This window comes from Empidonax traillii, unplaced genomic scaffold, assembly GCF_003031625.1.
Source record: "Empidonax traillii isolate 1590-97213 ecotype Southwest subspecies unplaced genomic scaffold, ASM303162v1 scaffold1130:size175532, whole genome shotgun sequence".
In the NCBI taxonomy this organism is placed as follows: domain Eukaryota; kingdom Metazoa; phylum Chordata; class Aves; order Passeriformes; family Tyrannidae; genus Empidonax; species Empidonax traillii.
In genome coordinates this window covers 64,941-82,566 of record NW_020956323.1, presented here as the reverse complement: position 1 = coordinate 82,566, position 17,626 = coordinate 64,941, and the positions used below count along the sequence as shown (strand labels likewise).

The 17,626-nt window shown below is 38.2% G+C and overlaps 1 protein-coding gene across 5 annotated transcripts in view; it reads left to right on the top strand.

The window, feature by feature from the left end:
* Positions 1–10,919, top strand: part of SULF1 (sulfatase 1) — a 97,998-nt gene extending 87,079 nt beyond the window's left edge. For 4 of the 5 annotated variants that reach the window (XM_027905212.1, XM_027905208.1, XM_027905209.1 and 1 more), the window contains 7 exons: positions 1,048–1,144; positions 1,248–1,342; positions 1,764–1,829; positions 2,333–2,505; positions 3,469–3,611; positions 3,716–3,839; positions 4,747–5,192. In XM_027905212.1, the coding sequence (XP_027761013.1) occupies positions 1,048–1,144; positions 1,248–1,342; positions 1,764–1,829; positions 2,333–2,505; positions 3,469–3,611; positions 3,716–3,839; positions 4,747–4,853 (805 nt within the window). In that variant the 3' untranslated portion in view covers positions 4,854–5,192. Of the gene's footprint in view, positions 1–1,047; positions 1,145–1,247; positions 1,343–1,763; positions 1,830–2,332; positions 2,506–3,468; positions 3,612–3,715; positions 3,840–4,746; positions 5,193–9,928 lie in introns of those variants that run through there. The other variant, XM_027905211.1, reaches the window with a different exon arrangement.
* Positions 10,920–17,626: the final 6,707 nt, after the last annotated feature.

Below are 17,626 nucleotides of genomic sequence, written 5' to 3'. Positions count from 1 at the left end.
AGTAGAGCGCTGGAACGGGTTGCCCAGAGAAGTTGTGGATGCCCTATCCCTGGAAGTGTTAAAAGCCAGGTTGAATGTGGCCCTGAGCAACTTTGTCTAGTGGGTGCCCATGGCAGGCAATTTGGAATTAGATGATCTTTAAGGTCCCTTCCAAACCAAACCGTTTTAGGATTCTATGATCCTGAAGAAATCTGCAATCGCTTTCCTATTCTAAATGATGTTTAGATTTCAATTTTTAGCCCTACACTAAATCTAAATGAAAAGGCAAACATCTCAAATTATTTTTTAGCTTAAAAAAGCTAATGTGAGTGATCTGAAAAGCCAGGAAGATGCAGGCAACAAAAATCTCTGTTTAATCCCTTTTATTGTATTTAAAACATAAGCATTTATTTCTTTTTTTCTTCTTTCTTTTTTTTTTTTTTAAGGAAAACATAAACGTTGGTTCTGAATAAGTAAAAGTTATCCCTTTTTTTACATTGATAATTTCCAATCAAGGAATTATTAAAACTTTAAATATTTTTCCAGAAAAGTTATTATTTCTCAGTAAAGTGTTTTGACCTTTACAGAATACAGCATTGCTTTAAGAATTCTTTGATTGAGGTAAAAAACAGAACAGGATAACATGGGAAGAGATAGACGTCTAAATATTTTGTCTGCTGTTCTTCTCAAAAATTAAAAGAAGGGTTCTGATTAAGCTGGTAGTTGAATAAACAATGGCACATTTGATTAACAAGAGGATTAAACTCTGAACAGATTTTTACTTCAGTTTCAATTTAATTTCTAATTGATTAAGAATGTTAATGCATTTTTTTTTGCTTAGCAGGCAGAGAGCATCTGTCATTGATGAGGATATTTTTTTCCAAAGAAAAGAAATTAATGCAGTTATTATTATTAAGTCAGCATAAGATGGCCTGGTAGAGTTTACTTATTTATTAACAGAATATTAAAATTAATTTATTAGGCATGTCAGAAGAAAGATCAAAAATGGGTAGGCAGCTGGGAAACCACTGACTTTCTTTTTTCTGTTTCTTAAACTGACACCTACAGATGTTTTATCCTTCCAAATGACACTATTCACTGTGAGAGGGAACTGTACCAATCTGCCAGAGCCTGGAAGGACCACAAGGCTTACATTGATAAGGAGGTAAGAGGTATTTTAAAACCTGAATGAAGCTCTTTGCACTGCTGCCTTTTCAAAGAATGGTTGAAATGTCAAAATAACTGAAACTTGGAACTGTTCTCTGCAGATTGAAGCTCTCCAAGACAAAATTAAGAATTTGAGGGAAGTTAGAGGACACCTCAAGAGAAGAAAGCCAGATGAATGTGACTGTAGTAAACAGAGGTAAGAGAGATGGCATTAAATACTGAAAGCTAAACTGACTGATAAGGTTACACATTTTCCAGGGTTTTTGAGATGGAAAATAAAGAACCTAAGCTTTATTGATATTTATAATCATTGTAGGTACCTATTTTAGTTAGATACATTTTATGAGTAGAAGCTACTGCAAATCACAAGAAGATAAAATTTAAGAATTTAAGATGAAATATGTTTGCATTCCACTATTGTGTTTGAATCCAGATTTAGTTTTGCTACAACCTCACATAGGATCATTCACACAGATTTAACTTTCTTAAATGAAGTGAAAATTGTAGGTCATTCTGTATAGTTTCTTAAGAAAATGTCCAAGATAGTATTTTTCTGTTTTGGTTTTGTGGTGAAAATAGTTTCATAACTTAATAATTCCTAATTATTTTTCCTGTAGCTATTACAACAAAGAGAAAGGGGTGAAGGCCCAAGAGAAACTCAAGAGCCATCTTCATCCCTTCAAGTAAGATTGTTGTTAGCCTCTCATTCTCATAGTTGGCCTTTTGGTGACTGAAGAAATGTAGGTTTTGAGACTTGGTGGATTTTTGGTTCTGGGTTTCGTTGGAGTTTTTTTATCTAGAGAGGAAGGGAGAGTAGAGAAAAGTAAAGGTCACATGCAGCAAGCTCTGCTAAGAAACATTCAGTAGTTTTGGACCAGCTTGTGAAAACTTATGGATAATATTTTTTAAGCCTATTTATAGAAAATGGATGAAAATAATTAGAAACTGATCCATCATCTTTTTAAAAAGATCTAGAAGAATGTAAATGCAGCAGAGCATCATTTCTTGTGCTTGCTGAAGGGAACACCTTGTCACAATAGCTGGAGTGGAAGCTGAGATAGGAGCAAGTCATGTTTTCATCTTCACACCTTCAAAAAACCCAGAGATATATAATAGCTGTTAGTACTGTTGCTAACCAAGTAGAGACTGTTCTTAGTCAGCTGTTCCCAACTTTCTCTCTAAACAGAGAAGCAGCACAGGAAGTGGATGGCAAACTGCAGCTGTTCAAAGAGAACCGGAGAAGGAAGAAGGAAAGGAAGGGGAAAAGGCGCCAGAAGAAAGGAGACGAGTGCAGCCTTCCTGGACTGACGTGTTTTACGCATGACAACAACCACTGGCAAACAGCTCCATTCTGGAACTGTAAGTCTTATGTCCACGTGCAAATGTGATCCAGGTTATCCTCTGCTCTTATTACAGTTTTTCCACTTAGTGCAATCAGAGCATTATTTTGACTTCTAGTCCTGTCACAAACTTCAGAACAGGTCTACTTAAACTTTAGCATTTTTATTTCAAAGTGTATAATAAACTTATCATGAAGAAAATGCACTTACTATCCCTTATGAATTCTTCTCATTATTCCCATTTTTTATATGCTAAAATAATTTTAAAACTGCAACAGTGTAGCACTCATGTGGTATATATGAACAAAAATCCTATTAAGGCATACTTCAACATTTCTCAGTGTCCTGCATTAACAAAAAAATTATGTTTCTCGTCTTTGGTGATGGAGAAAGAAAAGTGGTTGAAAATTTTACTTTCAAAAGCTTCTTCAAGATAAGGTGATGATTAAGGTACAACATATTTGAGTCCCAGCAGAATATTTGCTAGAAACAACTTTTCACTTGGAGAAAGAAATTGTCTGTTAGTGACAATCTTTTCTGATTGCACTGTGACTTCTGTTATTATGCATTTTGCATTTTAAAATGTACCTAAAGTAGTCATATGCATGATTTTTGGTTTAAAGACAACAATTAAATTGGCTCGTTAAATTTTAACTGTGGAGTTACAAATAGATATGAAAGGAGTTCTCATATTGCTATGCATTCTAGCAGTGCTCCAGCAACAGTCATGGGGTAAAAAAAATGTCACTTTGACACAGTCTATAGTTTAAAGAAGAGCTAATGTATTATACCATTCCTATTTTTATGAAGTTTGTTCAAAAAACTTTGATACTGTTACAGTTAATCACAGTATTCAAATCTAAATAAATTTAAACAAACATATTAGGCAATGTTTATATTTTATTATTGGAATGAAAGATACTGGTAGAAGAAACAGGCATATTTTTCACTGAAAACTAATAACTTGCTTCTTTAATTACAGTGGGCTCCTTCTGTGCTTGCACAAGCTCGAATAACAACACTTACTGGTGTTTGCGAACAGTTAATGACACCCACAATTTTCTCTTTTGTGAGTTTGCAACTGGCTTCTTGGAATATTTTGATATGAACACTGATCCCTATCAGGTAAACCCCGTTCCCTGTTACAAAATGCTGTTCACCAGAATCTTCTAGGGGTTTTTTCCTTGCTGTTAACAAGTATTGTTTCCCTCCGTTCCTCTCTTTCCCAGCTGACCAACACAGTGCACACAGTGGAAAGAGGCATTTTAAATCAGTTACACATACAGCTAATGGAACTGCGCAGTTGTCAAGGTTATAAGCAGTGCAATCCAAGGCCGAAGGGACTTGAAACAGGTATAAGATAAATAGTAGTCTTTGTTTCCATTTTATTCTTTTTTTTTTTTTTTCATCTACTTAAGTACTAATTACGTGCATGAAGTGTCACTCCCCTAAGTGTTGTTCTGAACAGTTTGGAATGATCCATATACACCTACACAACCACATGACCAGGAAGCTTCTTTGAGGGTTTGCTCAGGTTATTCTCAACAGATGCTGATGGCAAACAACAGCATTTGAGAGAAATGCTACAAAAAAGATATCATGGTTTTGCAACTAATCCATAACAAGCACACACAGATCTTCTTCATAATCATAATTCTTTTCTCTGTTGCAGGATTTATTTGGTTAGTTTTTGCCTCCCAGTACCGGTTGAGGTATTAAAACTTGTGTTTACTCAGATTCCTGTCTGCCTATGTGAACAACTTCAGGCCCTACATCACAACCGAGACTTAACATTGTGAACTTCTAATCAGCAGTAGTCTCCTCCAGATTTTTAAGAAAACTATATTCTTTACAAGTGTCTCTGAGTACAAAAATAACCGGTGTTTTTGCTTCATATCTCTGGAATTCATTACACTTAACTTTGGTCGATTGAACACTGTGATTCATTTTTTTTACAGGAATATTCCCTCCTACATAGTTTGTGGTGTTGCATCTTTTCATCTCTTTCTTCATCTACAAATATTTCTCTTTTTTACAATATCTGATTGTATGGGGGTTTTATTATGTTTGAAAAACTGTGGTTTTTCAGTTCTTTTATATAAAACTTCCAGGTAATCTCTGTTGGACTGCAGCTCTGTCTTTATTTAACACAGTACATTTCTTTTTAGGAATTAGATGCTGTGCATGGAAAACTACATTGTGAATGGTTTTACAAGTTCTAAACACTAACAAAAGTTACTCTTGTATTTTCCTATATCAGGAAATAAAGATGGAGGAAGCTATGATCCACACAGGTATCCACACTTTTTTATTCTACTCAGCAGCTTCTTTCCAAATAATTGCATGAGTCCAGTTCATTCCAACTAATGTCTGTATCCTGCCATGTTGCACACAGCACAGCTTTTGATGCATGCGTTTCCTAACTACTCTACACTGAACTTGGCCATTGTTTTTTAGATCTACCATCCTGCATTTAACGTAGCTCATTGTCATAGCAAGACTTCATACAGCTCACATTTCATGCCTGTATTTCTTAGATGTTTACCCAAGGAAAATGACACAAAAAGAATCACCTCTTTTGGGTTGCTTTCATGTTATCGGGTGGATTTTGGATGGGTTGGAGGTTTTTTTCTGGTTTTCTTTAGGAAGTCTGTACACCTGCTTTTTGAATGTAAACCAAATGTGTTTAAAAAGCTTTCTGCAGTACAAAGAACCTAATCAAACCTATGAAAGTAAAGCAAAATCTTCTCACTGGCTTTAGGAAATGCTGGCAGATGCTGCTTTAAGGAAAAGCAGTGCTCAATATGAGCAGCATGTGCTCAGAGGCCAGCAGGAGACTGTTCAGTATAAGTATGGCAGAAAGATGAGGCTCCTTTGGGCTGGGACCAGATCAGACAAGCATGAAATGAAATTTCTTAAAAGGGTTATTTGAACTGAGGAAGGGCACCAGGTGAGGTTTTTTATACCTAACACTTGAACCTACATGCAAGTAGGCTGTTTGCAAGTATATTTTTCTGCTTCCAAGTATACTTATTGTACCTACATGTTTATCATGCAGAGGCCTGTGTCTGCTGCTAGAGAAACAAGCTAAACATAAAGCAAAAACCTGAAGAGACTGAAAAACCGCAGGTCTTAACAGTACTGCACTTGCTGTTCATTGAGCAGTACTTGTCCTCAGGGTGAAAAACAGATTAACATCTGTCGAGTGTCACATTTAGACTTGAATCCTTTTCACAGTTTATCAGTTTTATGCATGTTCATCTCTGTGCACTCTGGAGGAGTAGCTCCTGATATACACTGATATACACTACTTACTGAGAGGTAAACTGAGTCCAAGGGGCATACGAATCTGCACAAAACTTTTTTCACTGGGTCTTCTGAAAAGAACCTTGTCATTAGTTTCCAGCAGCCAGGAAACAATTAAGCTAACGTATTTCAATGTTTTATAGATCTCCACTTTAAGCAGCTAATTTTTCTCACAGCCAACTTTGTGTTTTCTCACTTGAGTAGTTTTGGGATCTAGGAAAATGATAAGCTTTTGTTGGGTTGGTATCCCGATGTTTGCATTGCTCGTTACAGCCCGCTGGGAACTGGTTAATGTAATGATGGAAAGTAATCCCTATAATTATGCTTTTAAGTCTTTAATTAGAAGGTGTCCTTGTAAGCATTCCTGATTTTAACTACAGATCCAACCGAAACGGCATTTTTTGAACTGTAGGATTGCATGAAATAGTAGAGCACACCTGATTAATCTTTAAATTATATCTTGCTACACTCTTTAGTAACAAAAACTTTTTAACCTCTAAAACCAACAGAACATAAAATAAACACTTTGCTACTGGGATAAATAGTAGGTATAGTATAACGCAAGCAATATTGCTCCAGACACCCAGTTTCTCAATATATGCAGATGCCTGGGTTCAACATTTTGGTTCAAGTCCCACCTTGGTGGAAAATGTTTTTCTTTTCTAAAGCAAAACGAAATTAAATTATTAAAACGAATTTATCAGGCATCATTAAAACCATCTCTTAGGGGATCCTTTTCTTGATGCCTGCAGAGAAACAAGTGGAATAAGAAAGGAAGAGCCCTATGCTGCTAAATCATCTGAGCTGCTCTTTAGGTTTCCTTCAAACCACGCACTTTACTCAGACCTGTTTCCAGTTCAGAATGCCATGAATTGCACTACTTGTGTTGCAATTAAACACCGGGGCAGCAGGCCAGTATGGAAATAGCCAATATAGTGCTGTTTGCTTAACACAGGGAGAGAGCTTCAGCAGGGAAGAACTAGTGTCACCTCTGTGCTGTGATGGACAGCATGTGGCTCTACAGGCGTAGCTGACAACGGGATGTGTGAACTGCATGTTCCTCTCTCCTCTCCCACTTGTCTGAAGAGACATAACCAAGTCTCTTCTGAGTTTTGAGACAATACATCCACAGATGGCATCATAGGACTCCAGGGTATGATAAATGGAGAGCAAAGTTTAACTAATGCTTGATTTAAAAACAAATAAACAAAAAAACTGAATAAGTTTTGCTGTGAACAGTTAGCAACAATTTTTCTCTCTTCTGGATCTGTGCCATAGCTGAGAAATTCCAAAATACTGATCAAGGAAACTACTGCCATGCTGTTCCTCAGATGTAATTCATCTGAACTTTCCTGTTTCAAATCTACTTGTAATGAAATTTCTTACAGGGGAAAACCTTTTCTTTCCTCTCTTCTTCCCTCTGTATGTTTTGATTTCAGTGGGAAAATTTCAGGCTTACTGCAATTTGTGGGACTAAGATGTGAGGTTAACTTGCTCCTTCAACCAACATAGTCAGCTCTGGGACCTTAAGACTTTGCTTTCCCATTTGTTTAACATGTATGAATACAAGTTACCTCTGTCCTGTGTGTTTAAACAAGCTATTTCCTCCTCCTTGACATGAAGATCAAAGAACAATTCCCGATGCCTTTCCAGCTGTGAAACATCTCTGGGACTGCAGAAACAGTGCCACATTTAGAGGGTAAAAGTTAGATCCAGTGTGAAGGACCATGTAGCTCAGACTTTCAGCTGTTTTGTAGGAATACAACAAACTCCTTCTGGTCCTACTCCTCCACAGCACAGTCCCATTGCCTGTTTCTCTTCACTGGTCCCATGACTTTCCCACTGCCCAGCCTGCCACTCCAGCTTGCTCAGCTCAGCCCTCTGTCCCACTGCCGGGGATGGGCAGCAGAGGCTCTTCTGGGCCCAAAAACACCTTTCTGGCTCCTTCTTTGCCCCAGCGCTGCCCTGGTCCATCCCCAAACCAGTTACCAGTTAAACACCCCTCCTGTTTCAGTTTCTGCCATAACATAGCAAATTGCTTTGGCCACTTATTGTCCCTACAGCAGTTTGTTTTCTTATACAGGCTCTGATGCATGAAAGAAAAAAAATTGCAAAACTATCAATAGAAATAATAACAGAGAAAAATTTAAATATCATCACATTTGCAGCATGGTTAAAATGTTAGAGGGTTTGGTGACTAAATTACCTGAAAAAGCGTCCCTGCCTGTGATGTTTTCTAGGGCCCTTTTTGCCTCTCAGCAGTGGAAGAGTAAGTCTTCTTTCTTGAAATCTCTGTGGTATTGAATTATCTTTTGTTTCAGGAAACAAATTATCTATATTTGACTTGCCAAGGTGGCTCTCAAGTGGTCATGACATTATTTCATCTCTTTTGTCTACTTCAGGAAAAGAAAGAAGGAAGACGCTCTGTCATAGCTGTTCTACCATATCCAAAAAGCTTGTGTTTCTTCCTGAAACAGGAACTTTGCCAAATGTTTGAAATAAATAAATAATTTTTATACCTCGATTTGAAAAAAAGAAAATATTTAAATTTTATGTTGCAAAATATTTACAGTTGCATGAAGTGAGAAAATAACGAGCAAATATTCAGGTGTTTTCAAGTACGGAAAATTATGTCCTTCTGGTGGGAGCAGAATAAGGCCCCACATCATAAGAAAATCTCAAAGTTTTTTTCTGACCACAGTGGTATTTTTCTGACTTTCTATATGATGGACTAAATATTGGAGAAATTCTTGGCACTATGAAATCCCAAGCTAGTAAGAAGCAAATAATATAATCTATGATAGACAGAAGTTGTATCTTCTGTTTTACTTGAATAATGAGAAAGAGCAATTTAAAATGCAAACAAATTAACAGAGATGCCAAGAAACAACTGTAGGGATGAAAGGCTCAGTATAGATGAATATTTGAGCTCAGTTCACACTGTTGGACTGTAGCCACTTGAACTTCTAAAGTAATTGCTACTAGCCTACCTGCCTGTACAATTTTCAGAAGGAGAATAAATCATACCAGTAAACTAATTACTAAAGTTTGCCTGCAATATCATTTGTAAGGACAAATTTGTCACTTTCCCTGGCAGACATCTCCATTGCTTGATTACTTTTTCCTTGTAGACCACTTAGTTGTTAAAATCTTTGGACTGAACCCAGTCTGCACAGTGAATTAAATAAAGCAGTGCTGTTCAGTGTTATTTGTCCATATAAAATAGGCTTCACACCACAGTTGATAACCTGAGTAACTACAGTTACAGTAGTGACTTTTTAAAATACTTTGGAAATGGGTGTCCTTCATGTCTTTGCATTTTCTGGCTGTGATCAATAAAAAATACAGTTCCATTGCTACTTTTAGACTCATATCTATGCCCTTTATTCAGACTTTTTTTGATAAGGCTGTTGGATATTTTCTTTGAAAGTTTTTTTTTAGAAAACAAAACCTTAGGAAGATTCTCTATCTGTGTATATTTTAACATTATTTTACAAAGTGCTGCAGTCCCATAAATTCATTCACACAAATTTTTTTCCAGCTTTTTATTTCCCCTAATTGCTCCATTTGGATTAAAATCAATGTTTACAAAATAGATCAAAACCACCTTTGGCTATCCTTTGTTAAATAAAATGTGTCTGGTTAGTTTGTAGATCTTATTTCTTAAGCTACCCAGAAACCAAACTCACGTGAGCATTGAAGTTCAGGTCACCAGTGACTTTCAGAGTTAGTCCCGTCTTTTATCCTTAACCATTGATTGGTTATTGCATATTTTGCTGGAGTGTTCAGGAAAGGTGAATTTGTGTATTGAAACACCTTTCCTGCCCTGAAATATCAGAGGAAAGACTGACCTCTGAATGCCATCACAAAGTCCCATTAGACCAGATTTTGTTCTTTTTTACTCAGCCCAAGGACGTAGCAGAAGACAGGGGCATTATTGCTGTGTGTTTAGCAGGAGCTGTGAATATATCCAAGGCCAGAGCCATTCATGTGATGACAGAAGAGGTGGAATGTCTTACATTTTGAGCTACCTACTATATGAACAGTGGTGCTTTCAATTTGCTTTGCACCACGTGGAAGCTTTGCTTGCACTTTTAATAGTGTTCACCACTAAGTTTTATTCTTTCTTTCAACAGAGGACAGTTATGGGATGGATGGGAAGGCTAACCTGCCCAGTTTCACTGGCGACATTGACTGGCAAGGACTGGAAGACTTGTACAGTGTGAATGAAAGTGTATATGAATACAGATACAACTTTAGACTTAGTCTGGCTGACTGGACTAATTACTTGAAGGATGTAGATAGAATGTTTGCACTGCTGAACAGTTACTACCAGCAAAATCAAACAGACAAGGATAACACTGCTCGAAGCAATAGGGATGGGGAGGAATCATCCACGCCTTTTACCTTGGTGGAAATGACTTCTGCTGAAGAGTCGAGCGGCCTGAGTGCAGAAGAGTCGCAGCTGATTGTGCCAACAGACTTTGCAGCCCTTGCTTTGAGCACAGTGACTTTAAGTCAGGAGAGGAAACTTGAATTAAACAATGATATTCCTGAGAAAAGTAGTTTGAATGACGCACACTGGAAAAATAGTCATCAAGCTGAAAAATGGATGGAGGATAAAGAATCGGACCGTTTTGATATGGATTTCAGTGGAAATGGTTTGATAGAGTTGGAGTCCCGCCATACCTTCATGCTACAGCCCATCAGCATTCCTCAAAAAGATGCTCATCAGGATAGTGACACTATGGAAGATATATTTGAGGATCAAATGTATCTTCCCATGAGGTCTGATGAACCTCTTGTTCATCAGGTTGTAAACATATCCATTAGGGATTCACCTATCAGTACCCAGAAAGCAGGAACTTTCTTAAAAAAAACAGAACAGAGTCTTGCAGGAGAAAGTTCACAAATCCTAAATGTAGAAGGCAGTGCCTCAGCTCCACTCTCCTTGGATTAGATCCAGTTGTAAACTATTAAATAAGTTCTCCTTTCTCTTATTAGCAGACTAATAAAGGTAATCATGACAACTGACATTCCATGTTTATTGTAGATACATTTTGCAGCTAAATTGAGCCCAGTTCAGTATTTGTGTGCTTTTTTTTTTTTTTTTTTTTACATGCACATGCTTTCCCCACCGGGAAGCAAGATTTCCAGTTTTTCATTAAAAGAAACAGTGTTAACTTTGAAATGCAGTAGCACGTTCTCCAAAAGCGAAAAAGTATTTCTTTGCAGTGGCTGTCAAGTTATTTTCTCTATTTCGAAATGATCCCAACATGAATGAATGTTTCATTTCACCCAGTATGCCTGCACAATGTCTTTCTCATCAATTATTTTAACCACTGGCAATTCTTAATGTCATACTTTTAAGTAAAATGCACTTTTAAAATCTGTATGCCATACCATTTATGAATCCAATACCTTACAGGTTCTTAGTTTGCTCATTGTTTCATGAAATTGTGAAACCAATAAATAGATTGACAGGAAAGAGGTAAACAGCATGGATTGTGGAAACAGACTCTTTGAATATTATTTTAGCACAAATATTGCATGGTTTTGTTGCTTTAATTAAATTTACTGTCAGAAAGGTATGGCTAATGATTGTTAACTGAAGAAGGATTTGTTTAAATTGGATTGTTTCCCTATATGTTGATACTGTCAGTATTAAAATTCCTTTTTTTTTTTTTGTTTTCTGATACTGGTAAAAAGGTTTACATCAATAGATAAATGCTTCTGTCATCCCACCTCATTTTATCTTGAAAGCATTACCATTTTGATTCTTAAATTCTTCTTTGTTTTGAACAGGCATTAAAGGGAATGATAAAATCATGTTAGATTTTCATTATTTTAGATACAAAAGGCACATGAGGTTAAAAAATAGTAGTTTAGATAATTTTTGTTGTATTCTAAATTTTTTCTTGAACTTTACCAAACATTAAATTTTGTGAAGTATAACACCAAAATTACTTTGAAAATTTGTATTACTCAAAACTTAATATTTTCCTTTGCCTTTTTATAAATTTCCAAATAATTAGCACAACAACAACAAAAGAGAATTACCTCAAACAGATGTAATTCCACAGTGTCCAACTCACGGGTGTTTCCTATCTCTTACATGTTATTTAGCGTAGCGAGTATTTTTTGGCTATTGCAAGCACTGCAGGTTAAACTTACATTCATTACATTATATTTTGAGTTGAAACTTTTTAAAAAGGAGATTCTTTTAGTAGGATTAATAATTTTAAGAAGCAGTCTTTTTGATGGACTCTGTAAATATGTTAAAATTACTAGTTCTTTATCTGATGTATGTGTCATGGGCTGATTGATAGAAAAACATATTTATGGTCATGAATGATGCTATTTGTACATAGGTTTTAAGTTACTAGGATATAAACTGTGTTTTTAAATCTTGTATAATATTTCTGTGATACTTTTATAGTACAATTCTGGCTTCGGGAAAGTCTAGAAGCAATATTTCTTGAAATAAAAAAGTGTTTTACTTTACCTGCTTCGGAGAAGTCCAGATGATCCAATTTTCCTCCTAATTAAGTTTTATTTTAAAAATATGTTAACAGTTCAAGCTTTAAGAATTCATCCACATTTAGAGCAACAGGTAACAAAATAGCACACAACATTCTGTTAGCTATAAATTATTCCTGGAGATGTGAATAATATATAGTTCATTGTTGAAGACATGCTGTGATTTCACTTTTTTTTAATGCCAAACACATCTGATCCTTTCTTCCTGGAAGTCAGTGCACCGAGCTGCACAACCAGCAGTTCCCAGAAGTAAGGCAGTGTTACATAAAGCCACGTCCTGCTTTGCTGCCCTCTCTCCTCCTTGCAGAGTTCTCCCTGTGACAGCAAAGCACAGCAGACAGGACACACACAGGGCTTAGCAAGAGTGGACCACAGATCTCTACCCAGGAGGAGTGTCTCGTTGTACAAGAGTCATCACAAAAAAGAATTTAGGTTTCAAGGTAAACTCTCTCTTATTTGCACTCTATGTTTGTTTGACAGGCTGTGAATTAAGATTAGCTTCATGCCTTTACTCAGCCTCTGAATCTGTGCTTCTTGTACTCTTCTTTCTTTTACACAGTCCTTGGACACTGATGCTCCTGCCAACGTGAAGTGACAGGTGAAGTTTGTGGGAATCAGGAAAGGGGGTGAACCTAAGTGTTCAAAAAGCAGTCACTGCAGTGCCAGATAGACCCCTGAGAGAAGTCTGCCCTGGAAAGCACACTGGGAAGTACAGGATGTATTTCAAAACAGGGTGCAGATCAGGCTGAGCCAGCGAGTTTGGGAGGACTTGAAGGACAAAGGCAAATTGAAGCAAGGTCCCACACAGCTACCTCTCCTCTCTTTTGCAGGGAATTATCCAGCACCAGCAATGTGCCCTACATTCTTTGGAAGAGCTCTGCTTTGAAAGAACCAAGCAAGATGCTGTCTTCTCTCTTAATGCTTGGGTAAAGAAGGGAATGGTGCAGTAGTGTGGTCACCCATTCACTTGTCCTTCCTACCTGAGAGCTTGAAGTACTCGCTCAGGAAATGGAAACTTCTAGGACAGTGCTCAGTCTTCTAAACTATCAGAAGCTTAGACAGTGCCCTATCTCCTAAACTAGGTGGGAGGGTTTTTTACAGCTCTCTTACAGGAATGTGGAAGAAAAAAGGTATAAACAAACTCATTCTGTAGCCAAGAGGTGCAGGGAGCAATGAATTCTGATCCTTGCTCTCTTGGAAACATGCATCAAATATAAAACTAGGCCAAGTTAAAGAGGGCAAAATCTGTCATATATTAAGTATGCATCCTAAGCAGTGTGTTGCTGTCTGAATATCTCTCGCATTTCTTTATGTAAAGCACTTCTTGTCCGTAGCTGAAGCAGTCGAGTCCACGAGCAGCACATGGTGTGACTGTCAGGAAGCTTTTACAGGCATTATGCAGTTGCAGGCTCAGGAACAAAACAAGTGCCTTAATCTGACTTCATCAGCAAGCACTCAAGGGAAGGGGAGGGTTCAGAGGAGGACCTTCTTGGCTTTTTCTGATCTGCAAAGCAGTGGCAGGTGTGTCTATTCTGAAAGGAAATACATCGTTAATTACTTTCTGAAGAGTGCCTGGAGGTGGAGAGGAAGAATAAGGTCTGCACATCTTTGGGAGGTACCACTGTTCTGGGAAAAGTTTCTCCTAGAATTTCAAATAGGGCAGCCAGTACTGCCCTCACACCCTTGGACAGAATGAGACACTTTCTGAGACTTAGCAACTGAACCGTGAAGGAAAGCAAAGATATGTAGCGCTTCATTTCCAGAAGCACACAGAATTCCAGAATGGTTTGGGTCATAAGGAACCTTAAAAATCACTTAATTCCAGCCTCCCATCACGGGCAGGGACATAGGAGCTATCGTTAGCAGGTAAATCCTGTTGTTCCTGAGGCATTAAAGTACACTAAAAGTTTTGGGAAAAAAACAAAACTAAACCAAAACAAACAAACAAACAAAACCAAACAAAACCATCTGGATCAGAGCATTGTTCTGGAGTTCAGGCACCTCTAGGTTTTTGTGACAGTTGAGTGAAGGTTTTTGTGACAATCGTGTGAAGGTTTTTTTAGAGTTCAGGTCTGAGCATAGACCACCCCCACTCTCCCCACCAAAGTCCCTTTAGATCCCTGTAGCCATCTATAGTGGAAGTCATGCAAGCGCAGTGGGAGAGGATCTGTGTGTAAAACAGTCAAGGCTGAGAAGGCAAGAACTGCAACAGCCCTGTTCAGGGAGCATCTGCCCACACCTCAACTTGAGGCCTGAGCAGCTGTAGATGGCTGTTGTCTGGTAGGCGTGATGCTGTCACAAAACATCCTTTACTTTGGGCAAAAACCAGTCCTGTTTATGTGCTCTGACACCATTTTGCAGTGAGAACCGGTATGTAGTAAAAGGGGTACAAACCAAAGAGTCATTTCGGAAGGAGATGTGTTTCTGTCCCCAGGGGAAGCAGTCACACCCCGAGCTGCCAAGGGGCTGCCCAGGGTTACTTTACACCCTCTCGGGCAGCAGATGTCAGTGCAGAGCCACACAAAGAGCGCTTCTCCTTGAGCTCTGCACACCCTGCTGTGCTTCCAGCCGCTGCCAAGGGGATTATCTGTTCGGTTTTCAAATAGCAACGGTACCCATGATGTGCTACAAATCCACTAACTTCATCCAGACCACATTTCCTTGGTTTAACAGTTCTGGTCTGGGACACTGGTGACATTCAGGGGGATCTGCAAGATGCTTTTTTCTGTGGTTATATTTATTGGAAATGAAAACGTGCAAGTCATACTTTGAACCTGAACATCAGAGAGGATCTGGACCCTATAGATTTCTCTGCTGTCAATGAACAGTAGCTTTTCCCTGGCTGAGCACAACAGCTGAAGCTGCAGGGTTGGCTGAGGGCTTGAATCTGGTAGGTGCTGGGCACACCACCACAGTTTGTGACTACGGTCTGAGAGCATACAGATTTAGGTACCTCAGAAAGACAAGCCATATCCTGAATCAGTGCACATTCAGCTGCCCCATGGCAGCCGTTTTTGCTCATTGTTTGGTCATTGCTGGGGTGTGGTGGCTCGTAGCATTCACAGTACAACAGACAGTGAAGAAGTTTCATAGAAACAAGCTGCAGCTCACCCAGCTATGAAAACTACTATAGGTCAAAAAGCTGTAAGTATAAAGATTCAATAACAAAATATGTCTAGAAAAATACATTTAACTTCACCTTGCTGTTCTTTTGATCTTGAAAGACCAGGATGCCTTGGGACAGAATTGCCAACCATGGATACATCTGTATTTTTAAATTGAGTCCAGAGAGTAGAAAACCTAGCTCTGAAGCCAAATTGTATGAGCAAGGTCACATCAACACTGCTAGGCCAGGCTGGCCCCATCAACACCATGTAGCTCTTAGCCCTGGGCCTCCCCTTGGCTCTGTGCTGATGTTCCTGTGGGCCCAAAATATAATTTCCATTTGTTCTCATTTTTAAATGTTTGTGGTAATACAAGGCCTGTGTTGCAACTCCTAGAGCTCCTACAGCGTGGTACCGCAGGGTGTGCTGCTGTCCCTGTGGTGCTGCAGGGGGACACGGGAGTCCCTGAAACAGGCTCTGCAGTGTTGGGTGGCTGCAGAGGTGGGGGAGAAACCAAACCTGGCTCAGCTCCCATGAGTGGGAGCTCTATGCACTAGAGCCCTTCCCCACAAACCACGTAGAGGCATTTAGTTGGTGTGACCCAAATCAGAGCCAAGGAATGAACTCAGCACTCAGCAGAGTGGACATCAGGAGTCCAATCCTTGGGTTCGTGTCCTGGCCCTCTTTTTATCGAGCAGCATAGATGCACATAGTCTTGCACTTTGTGTATTTTTTCCAACTGTCAATATCTATTTCAAACTTGTATTTCTTAGCATATAACTAATATCAATCAAATGTATGGCTAGACAAAATGATGGAATTTTACAGTTTAATTCTGTACAATCAATGCTTAGTTGTGATTTTGTGGTCATTGAATTCAGTGCAAAGATTTTTTTTGTCTGACAAGGGACTAAAAGACCAATCTTCATCAACTCATCCACAGTGATTACACAGTTACCCCTGTACATTTTTTCTTGCCTTCTTTTCTTCTGTTTGAAATAAAACACACGTGATATGCTGTTTTTTATTTCCAAGTATCAAGTATTCAAGAGTTTGTTTTGTAAACACATGTTTACAACAGATGCTGACAGTAGATTTCATTAAGTCATGAGTTATACAGCTTCAAAATTATTCTAAGCTCTGCTGAGAAATAAATATTAAAAAAAAAAAAAAAAACACAAAGAAAACCAAACAAAACCCCCCAAACCATACAGAAGCTTAAAGTATGCAAAAAAAACAGCATAAACCAATTATTCTCTTTTTACCACAGCACAGCACCCACACACTCATACGGTCAGACATACTTTACAAATTTCCTTAATACTCTACACATTTGCTTAATAGTGAGTTGTTTAAAAACTAACCAGTTACAGGCAGTGTGCCCACTCCATGCCCTTAAGAGACTACCCAGACTGTTGCTGTTCTGCGTAAGTCATTTGGTAGAGGTATGCATTGCAGCCAAGGGCAAAACTGCCACAAGCTCAACCGGGGGAAAGAACAGGTCTTCTTTTGAGGAAAGCCTTCACTTAACCATGGAGCTCACTGACACAAAATTATTTTCTTCTTTTTTTTATTGAAACTCAGCTCTGGATCATTTTGTACTTCTTGTTTGTTTGTTTTATTTTGACACTTCCCTCCACAATTTCAATTACAGAGTTTGTTACAGAGGTAAAATTTCTGGCTTGTCAGCCGCAAGTGTAATTAGTGCTATTAGTGCTCTTAGTGCTATTTAGGATACAGATACCTGTTCTGCATGAGTAGTCCAGGCACAATAACACAAAACAATTGCTGTTCAGAATTCAAAATGGGAGGGAAAAAATTTTGTGTTCAAGATTTTAAGCCCAAACCCCTCTGTTTTAAATCGTAGCTCACCTCAAAGTCAACCAGATTTGGCCTTTTCCCATTGCTAGAGATAGAATTTACTCTTACTGTACTCCTCCTTTCTAGTATTCCATGGAAGAACATTCATATTTCAGATCCGAATCCTCATTTTAATTCAAATGTTTATTAGCATTGCTTGGTTAAGAAGTGCCAGAATTTAGCCCAATGTTTCTTTCTTTCCTCCTCTATAGAATTTATATTTAGCCTTTGCTTAAGCAAAGCAACTAAATAAAGTAATATGCTACAGCAGGATGAATACATTCTGTGTGAGATTTCTGTGGCCTGTATAGCTTTTACCTTAGCTATTAG